At 39.3% G+C, this 14,667-nt stretch overlaps 1 protein-coding gene across 1 annotated transcript in view; it reads left to right on the forward strand.

Annotated features, from left to right (window-relative positions):
• Positions 1-1,912, forward strand: part of LOC134568698 (dimethylaniline monooxygenase [N-oxide-forming] 2-like) — a 43,019-nt gene extending 41,107 nt beyond the window's left edge. The window contains exons 7-8 of the mRNA XM_063427350.1: positions 683-755; positions 1,542-1,912. Coding sequence (XP_063283420.1) covers positions 683-755; positions 1,542-1,905 — 437 coding nt within the window. The 3' untranslated portion in view covers positions 1,906-1,912. The remainder of the gene's footprint in view (positions 1-682; positions 756-1,541) is intronic.
• The last annotated feature ends 12,755 nt before the right edge of the window (positions 1,913-14,667 follow it).

The raw sequence follows: 14,667 nt of genomic DNA on the forward strand, positions 1-14,667 counted from the left end.
TTTCTTGATAATTTGCTAAACAATATTGATGACATCTAAGTCCAAAAACTGTATTCATCAAAGAGTATGGTATGGTTTTGTTGTAATAATCACATGAAACAAATGCCTTTATTTGATGTGACACATGTGGTTTATAAGTACAACATTGTCTCCATCCTGCCTGTGTGTCGACCTGTGTGTTTCTCGTTCCACCGAACCGTCCAATGTCTTGGATGCACTGGTTCAAAGTTCCAGCCCCCAACATAATCTAAGATTTATAATGCTGACTTTTGCCTTTTTGTATGTTCCCAACAGTGAGCGTTAAGTAGACCTTTCATGTTCAGATTTTGTAATCCCTCGTATGTACCGTGTCTTCTGGAATTGAAAAGATGTTGCTATGGTTCTGGTTGTTTTATTTAGTGTGTTTCAAGTGATTTGATTTGTCCTACATTTTTAACTTTGGGCAACTTTCTTTTGGATTTTATCTTTGTACAGGTATGTTTTTTATGTACAGGCACCTTTTCTTTCAGTGTCAAGGACTGAAACTTGATCTATCTGTCCAATCCTTGCTTACCTTGCCCTCGCTGGCTATAATACCTGTGTGTCCTAATAACAAGAACATCAAAGCCGATGCAAATAACAAAACACTACATTTGTAAATACATTTTGTTTTAATTTCATTCATCATTTGTATATTTTCAAGGATTGCACAGATTCCCAAGTAACAAAGAAAGGAAGGATCAGTTGGTTGAGAATGAAAAACTCAGAATGAAACGGTATGATAAACTGTTATGTGGCAACTGTTAATTAGCTTTTATAATCATTAAGAAATAACATTTCTGGTATTTTTTCCATTGTTGAATCCTTTGACTAGCCATAAAACGTGAAACCCTGGGGGTAGAGTACTCATATTTAGAGTAGCCCTGTGCACTCCTCCATGCTCCGATCATTGCACCTCACTGAAGTCTAACACAAACAAAAATCTCAGACCAAAAGAATTTCAAACTAATACCGTACGATGGTGAGCCCAAACATGGCAACATCTGTGTTTTTGCCACTACTAATTTAGATCATGCTTTTATCATACCCATTTAATGCCCTCCCTTTTCTTTATATATAATTGTGTAACACCCACTGAGTTAAGTAAATTGTGATGCAGGACTGGAGGTAAATAATAGAAATAGGATAGTGTACACTGCATACGTCAGTTATCTCTTTGTATTCAGTGTGTGAGGGTCATTTCAGTTACAGTGAACCTGCTGACAGCTTCACTTTAAATTAATATTAGCACATGTGGCTTTTTGAGAGCAATCCAATTAGTCCAGTTGCTATGTGCATGAGATCTCCAGAGAACAGAATTAGGACATGCCTTGTTTATGCTTTGTGTAAATTGTTAAACTTTCTCCTTATGTATGACCAAATAAACCATAAATTATTACTTTCTAAAGATTTGTTTAGCGTGATATTATAGGAAAATTACTGTAAGGGATGAACATATTGATCTAATTATGACTATGTGCATCTTTTAATTTGACTAATTATACTCATGTTTTACTATTAAGGTTCTGGACAGCTAAAGGAAATTGTCGGCGTATAAATTACATTGAGTACATGGATGATTTGGCCTCAAATATAAATGCAAAGCCGAATATAATGAAACTGCTTCTCACAGATCCAGTTCTAGGTCTAAAAATAATTTTTGGCACAACTACCCCTTATCAGTATCGTCTAACTGGTCCTGGAAAGTGGGCAGGAGCCAGAGAGGCCATTTTGACACAATGGGATCGCATTGAGAAGCCCTTGAAGACAAGAGGAATGAAGAAAAATGTAGAGAGATCCTTTTTGTCAGTTACATATCTCCCTTCAGTTTTGCCATGGTTCCTCTGTGCTGTCATTTTGTTTGTTGCTATTTGGATAAAAGGCTAACACTGGGTAACTGGTATTTAATTTTTGTATTAAAGCTAAAGGAAGATATGATAAATACTGTCTAATGTCTTCCGGTATACAAGTAGTATCTAACTAGTTATGTAAATGTATACTTAAATTGTATCACTTTCTCATTTTTTCTGGTTCTTAAACCACACATTTTTATCACCTAACTATACTGACTATTCACAACAATTAGTTAAAAATGTAAATTATAAAAAAAGTCGGAATTTAATGTTAGTTGTATCAATGCTCCACAGACATAATATCTTGGTCTGGGTACAATATATCCCATTGGGAGTGATGTCAAACTCATCAGGTAGATTGTTGGCTAAATTCTAAAAGCCAAATAACTGAGAAAATAAGGAAAAGTAGATTGATGCAAATTGACCATTTGAAAATACTTCCTAAGCCTTTAGGGGAAAGGCACAAAGTTTCCAACAGTATAGAGCTAAATGGATCTACCCCTAACCCAACCCCAAACCTTAACCTTACCCATAACCGTACCCCTAACGGGTATGGGTAGGGTTAGGTTTTGGGGTAGGGTTAGGACTAGGGTTAGTGGTAGGTACCACTAATCCTACCTTTAACCCTACCCCTAACCCTACCCCTAATTCTAACCCTAACCCTTACCCCAACCTTCCTCTTTCCCTAACCCTACCACTAAACCTAACCCTACCCCTAACCCTACCCCTAACTCTAAACCTACCCTAACCCTTACCCCAACCTTCCTCTAACCCTACCTCTAGTCCTACCCCTTGACCATTCAGCACCTCCTCATAGAGATGCATTGAATTATTGCATCTCTATGAGGAAAATTCAGCATCCCCATGCAGAGCGTGGTGACGCTGAACGGCACTGCTGCCTACTGTGGAGCACTGAGCCAGGAAGCATCTTGAGTGGCCACTTGGAGGTGTCCCTGGGGGGAATGTAAAAAGGCAATGTTTGCATAAAAATTCCTGAAGGCAATGATTATACTCACCAGAACAACTACATTAAGCTGTAGTTGTTCTGGTGAATATAGTGTCCCTTTAAGAGTGAAATGCTTGGGAGCTATTTAAATGCAGATAGAGGATGGTGAAGGAATTCCACTTGTTTTCTGTTTTCTTGTTTTCCCTGTGTTTATGCTCTGTTTTAAGTTTCTTTAGGAGTAAAGTGTTGTTCCTTGCAATTATTTGACTCTTTTAAAACCCTTTTCAGCAAAAAAAGAGAGATTTTGGTTAAGCAGGTTTAGTTTACTAAAAATAACATTCCAGGCACCTAAAGCACTGTTGCTCGCTGAAGTGTTTTATGTATGAAGATTGTGTTTTGTTTTTTTATGCAATAGAAATTGGCACTTTATAGATTATCCTTGGCACACCCCACTATGTATCAATCAGACAACCTGTCCTATTACTTCCTGGTAGAGCTAAACTCAAGAGGCAGGCAGCTGCCCAGAGCACCAGCCTTGCTAAGATGTATTAGCTGCATTGGGAAGTCTGTGATTGGATAGCCACACAATATCTTGGCAGACAAACAAGAAGAGGAATTGAAAAGGCTGGAGACAAGAGATCTACAGTTCTAAAGCAAAGTTTATACATATTTAGATTGTATTTTTATTTACCCCTGAAAGAAGGACGATAAATCAAATGTATATCATATTCGTTGACGCATATTCTCTGTTATTCTCTATGGTGGAAATTTGCTCTTCCTCGAAGAGTAAAACACAGACAATATTGTTGGTCATCAAAAATTATTAAAGGGCTACTCCATCTTTATATATAAATTTTTTGTCTATTGCATAATAGTGGAACGTATGGTTGTAATTGAATGTACAAAGACGTGAGATTAGACCTGTAAAAAAAGAGGGCCCACCTAAATAATTAATATGAAATAATAAAGGGTGAGGTGGGAGGGGAACTTACGGAATCACTCCAGAGGGCACATAAGTATGCAGAGAGGAACTGGAAGATCCACTCCCCACTGGATCCCAGGCAGAAAATCCCCAATGGACACAAGAGAGAAGATCCCCCCTAGACCCCAAGGAGAAGATTCCCACTGGACCTCAGGGAGAAGAACCTAAAGATAGGAAGGCTAGATGGGCCTAAAAAATAAAATAAAACAATAAGAAATCAAATTAATTTGTGAGTGTTTGTGTGCAAGTATGTGCAAATGTGGAAGTGTGTTACTGTGTGTGTCTCTCTGTCTGTCAGTGAGTGTTTCAAATCAGTGAGCTTTTGTGTCTGTCATTGAAAGTGTGTGTCTATGTGTCTGTTAGTGACTGTGCCTGCCAGTCTGTGTGTTTCAAATCAGTGAGATTGCATGTCTGTCATTGAGAATGTGCTTCTGTGTGATTAAAAAGCATTAAAGTATATGTCACCATTTATTAGGCAAAGAGCTCATTTTGAAAGTGATGTCTTATTCCTGCTCCTGGCATCACTACAGAGGGCGTGTGAGGAGCAGAGAGTAACTGGAAACACATCAGCGCTCCTTGATTCCCACTTCGAGGGTTATCTAGTGTGGCCGGCCACCTCCTGGTCCCTTGTGACATTGACCTGCTCCTTGCGAAGCCCCGCACCTTCTGGCGCCGCCGTGAGCTGTATGCAGCTTCATATCCTCTGTGCTCTCCCTCAGAAATATGAAAACTGAAAGGGATCAGTGCTCAAGATGTGCAATGCTTCAAGCTGAACGACTTCACATCCACACTCCTACCAGTGGTGTATCTTGGTTTTGTGCTGCCCTAGGCAGGACAAAACTCAGACACCCCCCTCCCCCCGCGCGCGCGCGCCACCCCCACCCAACCCTTCCCCCCTGCCCCGCCTTCTAAATACACACACATTCACTGAGAGATACGCATACACTAGCTAACACACACACAGTCAGACACACACAGTCGGACACACACACACACTAACAAACACACACAGTCGGACACACACACTAACAAACACACACAGTCGGACACACACACACTAACAGACACACACAGTGAGACACACACACTAACAAACACACACAGTCGGACACACACACTAACAAACACACACAGTCGGACACACACACACTAACAAACACACACAGTCGGGGACACACACACTAACAGACACACACACTAACAGACACACACTGTCGGACACACAGTCAGACACACACACTAACAGACACACACACACACACACACTAACAGACACACACACACACTAACAGACACACACATACACACTAACACACACAGTCGGACACACACACACTAACAGACACACACACTAACAGACACACACTGTCGGACACACAGTCAGACACACACACTAACAGACAGACACACACACACACACACTAACAGACACACACACACACACTAACAGACACACACATACACACTAACACACACACACACACACACACACTGACACACACTAACAGACACACACACACACTAACAGACACACACATACACACTAACACACACACACATACACACTAACACACACACACACACACACACACTAACAGACACACACACACTATCAGACACACACAGTCAGAGACACACACTCACATTAACACATTTTTTTTTTTATTTACTCCCCCCCCTCCCCTCCCCTCCCCTACCTTTGGGAATGCTGGGGGTGGCGGGGTTCTCCCATTCCCTGGTGGTCCAGTGGCTGCAGGACGGCACTGGCGGGCAGGCTGGGCGGCCGGCAAGGGAGCTCTTCCCCTGAGCTCTCTGCTCAGCTCCCTCGCGCGCCGCCCGCAGAGTGAGGCTGGGAGGCGGAGCCGGAATATGACGTCATATTCCGGCTCCCAGTCTCACTCTGCGGGCGGCGCGCGAGGGAGCTGAGCAGAGAGCTCAGGGGAAGAGCTCCCTCGCCGGCCGCCCAGCAACCAGCAACCAGCAACCAGCCCAGCATGTCTGTTAGCCGCAAGGCTAACAAGACATTTGCCTTGGGCATTTGGGGGCGGCGTTTTTTGCCGCCCCCTGGAAAATGCCGCCCAAGGCAAATGCCTTGTTTGCCTCGCGGCTAATACGCCCCTGACTCCTACCACCATGACAACTTCAAAAAGCATAAGTAGTCATGGATGTTTAAGTAACCATTTAAGGGAAATGTACTTTGGGAGTATCATATCATATCAAACTGGCTTTTTAGTTCTGAATTATTATTAATATGTGAATGAACTTGAAAATGGCTTTCTATGTAGCTCAAATGTTGCTGCTATTTACAAGATAAAGGTAAATGGCTAAGAAATAGTTAACAATAAAATGAAAAAAAGAAGAGGAAAACTTATGGAAAATAACCGAGAGCTATTTAGGCGTTTTGCACTGCTCCCAGACATTCACCTAGCCCAAGATTTTATCTGAAAACCAAGGTAAACTGCAAAGCAAATTCACAGAAAGTACATCTAACAGCAAACAGATGTATAACTAAAGAAATATAAACAGAGGCCTCTCCAGAAATTATATTTCCTGGCCATTCATGGCAGCATCACTTATGGGTTAGCTCCGTCCCCAACAGGAACAGGACAGGAAACAATTAATTAATTATAACCAGACTGTAGGCATAAAAGGTCCCTCCTCCCTCTAACCCACAGTCTTTGTTTCTGTCCTTCAACAGGACAAACAGGAATTAAATCCTACAAAAAAATCTTTTGAGGCCACCTTCCCATGTGTACCATGGGTTCTTACCAGATAAAGTCCAGCCTCTCTTTATCTGAAGAACTCAGTAATCAGCCTGCAAAAGCAGGACTAATGAGTTAGGTACATTTTAGTATATGTACCTCATCAATGGATTATACAGGGCTGTTTAAAAATTAACTATTGATGTGGGGTCGGTATATCCTTAAAAAATCCCTTTACAGGTATCAAAAACCCCCTCAGAGATTGTGGCAGAAAGAGAAGTCTGGGTAAGTTTACTTAAATTTATCTTACTCTAATGTCTGGTAAAGAGAAGAAGTCGTTCTGCCTTCCTTTTAGAGCTGTAAAGGTTTCCAGGGGTTTCCCAGAAGCTTGTGTGCGGGTATTTAGCTGGTATTCAGGTTACTTCCGGGTTCGGCAGGCAGAGCATGTGCAGAAACATTGGCGTCGTCCAGTTCCGTTTGCGTATGCGCAAACGGCCGTGTTTCTTAAAGAGAAAGCGCACCAAAATTTTAAAAAAAGTGAATCTTATAAAAAATATCCTCTGGTGCTGTCTGCAGTGTCCTGACTGAAGATTGAACAGTTTTTTCATTGAAAGGCTGCCCTAGACTGAAATAATATCTATAAGGTAAGTAATATGTATTTTTTCTTGCTGCCTTGTATTCTAAGTAAATTTAAAAGGATATTAAGTTCATTTTTTTTAAATGTTATTTAAATAGATGGCTTCTCACTCTAACTCAAGATCTGTATCTAGAAAACATAGGTGCGTCTTAAATACGTTTAACCTATAAAGGGGGGGGGGGGGGAGGGGGTAAAAGAGTGCCACTAAGGGCCCATAATATATTATTGTTAAAATGGTATTTTTTCAGCCCGAGCAATCCACAAGAGGATTCCCCAAGAAAACACAAAGAAAAATCCAATAGATGTGTTAATTGCACCCAGTTGAAGAAACCTTTGTAGAGAATGTCCGATAGAAGCCGCTGAGGTAATAGATAGAAGACAATCACCTCAAACTGATTTAAAGAAATTAAAGATAAAAGATAATAGGCGCTCACTATAGTAATTGGTAGGCAGGCAGCAGTAAACAAAACAAGGATTCCCCAAACCTTGTGAAATGAGTAACAGAAAAAACAGAAAAGAAGGCGTATACCGCGCCTAGTGATTTATATATGCAGAAAATACATACATATAATCTTGAGTATTCCAATTGGTCACAACCTCGGGAAAAAAAATTAAGATAAAAGGTAATAGTGCAATACAGTAAATTAGTTATCTTAAAGCAGTAAGTATGGCTATGTACAGTCCACTCACATTTGGATGATCTATAACAGAGCTCGGCTTTGATGCGCTTGGACGGTACAATCCCCGTCTCTGGATTTGTTGTAATTGCCACGAATGTTTTCAAAGTGCAGTATGCGTAGTAGATATAAAAGAGAAATAGCAGCCAGTGGTGAAGTAAGTACTAATAATATAATGAATAATAAATAGTATTGTACTTACAATTTCTAGAGCATATAACTTGCTCCAGTATAAACAGCTTAGGTGGTATAATCCCCACCAAGGATATATAGGATCCAGGAAATGAAAAGATGGTGAGTATAAAAAGTAACAAAAAAAAGTATACTTTAATATAATCAAACAAATAATAAAGGATAAAAAGTATATAAAATAAAGTCCCACTTAACGCGTTTCGCCTGATAGGCTTCTTCAGAAGTGTGGTATAACATCCTTGGGAGTCCGTTTATATATCCTTGTTGATTAGAAAATAGTGTCCTGGTGTGTCTTCTTCCTGGTTCCATGGGCCTGTCAATCATAGCAAGAAGAGCATTATGGCTGCACTACTGGGGAGCACACTATGCTTCTAAAGTGTCCCTGTGCCCTCTACTGTTACAAGGACTGATCCACCATGGAAAACAGTTACAACGGTCTCCAAGGATGTGGTGCACATTTGGAAGACAAATGGATACAAGGTATATGGGAGTCAAAAGAGTGAAGGTTGCACTCAAACCTGAGAGAACTGAGACATATTCTATGCCCTTTTGGGATTTCAGCAATGTATAAAGAATTCTTGGGTGAAAATTCAGATGGACAACAGAGCAGTGGCGTCATATATAAACCGACAAGGAGGAACCAGAAGCAAAGCGGTAGTGCTAGAAATATTTTCGCTGAAAGAATTTGCTCAAAACAAGATACAGGGTCTGAAAGCGGTCTACCTTCCGGGAAGAGAAAATGTTCTGGCAGACTATCTGAGTAGAACTACGATTCAATCGGGAGAATGGCAATTGCATCCAGAGGTATTTCAACTGATATCATTAAGGTGGGGCACACCTCAGATCGGCCCCCTGATGAGCCTCCTAACACAGGCGAAACGCGCGTCGGGTTGAAGTGTGGCACCTACCACTGATTTTGGGTTTGACACTTACCTGTTCCTTCAAAGGTTATCTCTATTCCTCGGACATCACCTCACTCAATTCCCGGTTGACCAGAACCATCCACTCTGGTTGCATTTTTATTATATAGTAACCAGGTTCCACCACTCTATCCATACGGGACGCTAATTGAACTCTCCGGGTGAACAGTAACCTTGAGCACCCATCAAGGAACTATCTATTATTTTTTAAGGGGAATATTAGGGCAAACACTAACTTTACATACCCTTCTTTCCTTTGCCTCTCCTACTACTTTACTATACCTGGTGCCCATGAAGGCACCATTCCACCTTTTTTGCATAAATTATTTCAGTTTATCATGCACATAGTAATTAGGTGGATTTTTTAGTATTTGATGGTTAGGATGTGAGCTTTGACATGTATATTCAGTTTACGTTACTGATCGCCTGACATTGGCATCCATTAGTAACTACAATAACTTCGATGCATATAGGTATGTACGTTTGCACCCTGAGGGAAACTAACTCTGATCTGATATCCATTTAGTCAGATTACAGTTCTCCCCTCTCTCCTTCTCCGATACCGATACCCGGTAACTCTTGTCTCTCTTACACTGCCTCTCACCGGTCACAACCCTGAGCCAGGGTCCGGTATGTGAATACGTTGTGATATATGTGCTCTGATATCACTCCTAGTACTATTTACCTTAGGAATACATATTCCATTAATCGGCTAGTGTTTTGAGTTAGAGACTGGTCTGTGACACTTTTGTGTCACCATATGACCCTTCTGTTCTCCGAAAGAGACCCACTTTCGGACTCATTTTTTACTGTAGGATATCGGTACTTTTGTGTCTAAATAATAACACTATACTACAAGTTATTGGTTACACTACTCCTCACTGACCTCATCTGTTGTTGGGCTACTGTCACATCTCCTCATATTGACGATTAGAGAACACTGTGGCACTGGCAACCAGCATATAGACTAATTGCGGCAGTAACAGCATTTCGCCAACTTGGCGGTAGTAGGGCAGTAGTACTGACATCGATTATTATTTAGCTTTTATCTGAGACACTATTCCTTCCTCCCAGTGTGTCTTACCACCCTTCTCTTTACCTTTTTCGTTTACATTTTTTCGTTATGTTTACCCCATCTTATTAAAGGGTATTTTTAACTGTTTTTTACCTAACTGTATTTACCGTGATGTACACTTTATTGGACAGATTCTTCTCCTTCTTGTTTAACACTCACCTCTAGGGTTACCCCCTGCTCTGTCCTTGTGATTGATTGGCCACCTCCACTTTCTCTATCCACACCTCAGATCGATTTCATGGCTTCATACTGCAATGCTCAAGTCCCGAAGTATTTCTCCCTAAAGGCAGATTATCGATCAGCATGACAAGATAACTTTTCCCATCGCTGGAAATTCGATCTGGGTTATGCATTCCCTCCCCTACCTATGATTCACAGATTATTGAGCAAAATTCGGAAGGAAGGGAAGATGGTTATTGCTATAATTACGATTTGGCCGAGGAGGCCTTGGTTCCCACTCCTGAACAGAATGTGCCTAGGTCCTCCGTGGCCTCTTCCTCAGGGAGCAGATCTGTTGATCCAAGGTCCAGCGATTCATCCCAATCCAAACCAATTGAATCTGGGGGTTTGGCTCTTGAGAAGCAGAGACTTTTAGAGCAAGGATTACCAGAGTCTGAGGTGGATACACTTTTAAAATCCACTTCTGCATGTTATCACACAATATGGGATATATTTTGCTTATGGTCAGAACAGAATTCCAAGAATTTCCTCCATCCTTCAAATATTAATGTTCTAGAATTTCTACATGAAGGGCTGGAGAAAGGCTTAAGTTTAAGCACTTTAAAAGTGCAGTCACCAGCCTTGTCTGCTCTGTGTAATACCTCCTGGGCATCGGATCCAATAATAGTGAGGTTCTTTAAGGCAGCATAAGGCCTCCTTCCAGAAATTATGCTCCTCCTTGGGATCTTCCCTTGGTTCTGGATGTTCTGTTGTTAATCTGGCGTACAAGACCTAGTTCTTGGTGGCAATCACTACGGCTAAAAGAATGTCTGATTTGAATCACGTTCAGGTTTTCCACGATAGAATTATCTTAAAACCTAGAATGGAATTCCTACCAAAGGTGGTTTCACTTTTCCACTTGGCACAGGAAGTTGTTCTGTCTTCCTTTTACCCAAACACTTCATCCACGGTAGAAATTAAGCTCCATCAATTGGATATGAAGAAACGTGTGATTAAATATCTAGAGGTCACTGATCAATCTAGAAAATCGCAGCATCTATTTCTTATCCCTTCCGGCTACATAAAAGGAGAGGCAGCTTCTACCACTACTTTGAGGCGTTGGGTTTCAAACACCATAAAAATGGCCTATCATGTCAAAAATCTATCTCCTCTGGAAAAGATAAAGACCCATTCTACTAGAGAATTGGCTACCTCCTGGGTTCCTGGGCTAATTGGGCAGAGGTTTCTCCTGACGACATATGCAGGGCAGCCTGGTCGTCTCCTATGGATGTGGCATCTTCATCCTCATCCTTTGGGAGAGGTGTTTTGTCCTCAGTTAACTCTCATGAATAAATTTATTTTGCAGCAGACTGATAGTATATATATATTTTTTAACCCTCCCTTTGTTCTGAGCTTGGGTATTACCCATAAGTGATGCTGCCATGAATGGACAGGAATATAGAACATTTTCTCCATACTTACCGTAATTTTCTTTTCCTGACTATAATTCATGGCAGCATCAGCAACCCTCCCATGGTTTTGTTTTAAAGCTTTATACTGGACTGTGGGTTAGAGGGAGGAGGGACCTTGTATGCCTACAGTCTGGTTATAATTAATGAATTGTTTCCTGTCCTGTTCCTGTTGGGGGCAGAGCTAACCCATAAGTGATGCTTCCATGAATTATAGCCAGGAAAAGAAAATTACGATAAATATGGAGACAATTTTCTATAATATATAGAGATATGAGTCAACTTTGAAAACTTTGGGAGCAATTTATTAATGAGGCATAGTGAACTTCTGTATGTAAAAATAATTAGACTTCTGCCGGACATACAAACTCAGAAAACGAGGTTTAGTTTTGATCCATTGACACACATTTATCTGACAGTTTGGCTTAATTATAAAGATAACATTCCATTTGGGATCTCCACAACTTGTTCATTTGACATTTCAGTTATTCTGAAAATCATTCATGGAGAATATTTGGGGAAACAATTTGGACAAATCAAAAATGGTGCAAAAATGGAGCAACTAGTGTACTGCAAAATATATAAATACGTGTATATATTTGTATATACATCGATGTAAATATATTACAGTACACGTTTTCCACCATTTGATACACAGATCAAATAACCATTAGAGGGAAAAAGAGGATGAATAGTACAAAACTTATATATATATATATTTATGAAATATATAATGTATACATGTATTAATATAGATTAATATAGATTTTTTTTTTGCTGCTCCTTCTTTTCTTCCCTTTATTGGTCACTTATCTCACTTGATCTGTGAATAAAACCAACATTTAGTGACTCTCCCCTAGCTATCAATAATCTTTTTTTACCATTAATTATCTATTTCTTGGCACCATAGACGGAATGCTGAATGCCGAAGCAAACAAACATGCTTATCAATAACATCAAGATTTCCATGATAATATGCGTAAGAGAAACATATGATAACATTATTATCTAGCAGACAGGGATTTATTCACCAATGATGGGCTGAGGCATTAATGAATACGAAAAATAGTTTAGGCAAACATAGCAGGAACAATATATGATTAGCAGATTTTTTTTCCATTTTAAATGTTTTGGACTAAAATGTGCCTTATCAAGGTCCCCCAGCAATGTTGTGCAGTCAGCATTTTCAACTTGTCCTCGGGAATGCAGTAAGATCTTTATTATAAGTCTCTGCCAAGTGTGACTGAAATATGATAGCTTTATTATTTTTATATAAATATAAAGATAATGAAATTCAATGAGTATTCTCACCCATATTCTGCATTTTTTCATTAATCCAATTAGTTTATCAAAGAGATAGTTTCATAAAGTTCCCATAGTATATGAAGTTCAAGGTCCCAAAGTTACTGTATTTAAGGTTAAGGCTATTTTAGTACAATATGTATGTCAGATTTTGTTTTATGTGTGTGCTTACATTGTCACAACGCGCATGGAGAGGCAGGCGCACCGCACTAATTTACCTGGCGCTTACCGTGGCAGAGGCTCCAAGTGAGTCTTGGTGTCTCAGCCGCCATTGAGGTCTGCCACTTCTCTGCGGTACACCACAAGTGTCTGTCATCTGTAGAGGGATAGCCTTTTATATTTTTATATTAGGCGCATTACACTTATGGGAGTTATTAGTAATCTCTGTTTGTAGATGTTTTTTAGTCTCCCATTCTATGATCATCAGTCTGTCATTTCTGTTGACATGTTTTGAAGCAATTAAGCTTATATGTGATATTCACCTGCCGTGATGCAGTTTGTTAATATTATTTTTATTTCACACGCTGGGTGCTATTTACGTTTTATGATTGTATATAGGTATCCATGGTGATGACCCCTGGCCGCGTCATTGAGCGTGACACCGCGCGGCTGCAGACGCTCGTCAGGTAGCCTGCGGCAGTCCCGGTCCGGGCGTCCATGGAGTCATATGTATCACAGGTGGGGGTGAGTAAATATCATTTTTATGCTATATATGTGGGTTTGTTTGTATGCACAGTGTGTCCTGATGAAAGCTTGAGGGGATCAAGCTGAAACGTTGACCTTGTGATGTTTTAAGTTGAGGTAAATAAAAGTTAAATTTTAGATTAGTCCTTTGAGTGCTATCCTTTGCTATTTTGTGTATTTTTGGCTGACAAGCACCAGGCACTTGATATTTGGATTGGTGGAGTGCAAGATTCTTTTGCTTTTTGTACATATTATATATATATATATATATATATATATGTAACGTCATACTAAGTGTATTTTAATATTAATATAAGTACATATATTAGTATTAAAATACATAAAATACACTTAGAATGACGTTATATATATATATATATATATATATATATATATACACACACATATACACACACGTATAATTACAATAATAAATAAATAAAATAATAAAATAAATAAATATTGAAACAAAATTTAATATAAATTATATATTCATATGTAATTTCATTCTAACTGTATTTTGTTATTAATATATATATATATATATATATATATATATATATATATATAAAATACAAATAACCGCAAATATATATATTTTTTTATTATTTATACATTTTTATTGTTTTGTAAATATACAATGCAAAATGTACAGTAAAGTTAAGTGAGGTAACAAATTGACAATTGGTCAAAGATTACAAGTTCAAAATGAGAATGATGAAACATCTTATTTAACATTAATATAAAAGATAATAACAGTCGAGTAGACACTGTGATCTTAGTCTAAATTGTTGTCAAGACTTGGGTGACTATGAATTCAGTCCAAAGAGTCTTTAATAGATATGGGTCTATATCGATATGTTAGAAGGAGGACAATAAAAGGGCAAACGATACTATAAAAGATATATAAGTTTCCATTTACAATGTATTCTTGTTTACTTTCGTTTTGTTCCTAGGTAGGAAGATGAGAAGTGGAAGACCAAGTCGCAATTTGAGGTGTTGGTTAGGTGAGTAGATTGTGATTGTGAGGTAGTGCATGTGTGTTGAGAGA

The sequence above is a fragment of the Pelobates fuscus genome, chromosome 7, assembly GCF_036172605.1.
Source record: "Pelobates fuscus isolate aPelFus1 chromosome 7, aPelFus1.pri, whole genome shotgun sequence".
Classification (NCBI taxonomy): domain Eukaryota; kingdom Metazoa; phylum Chordata; class Amphibia; order Anura; family Pelobatidae; genus Pelobates; species Pelobates fuscus.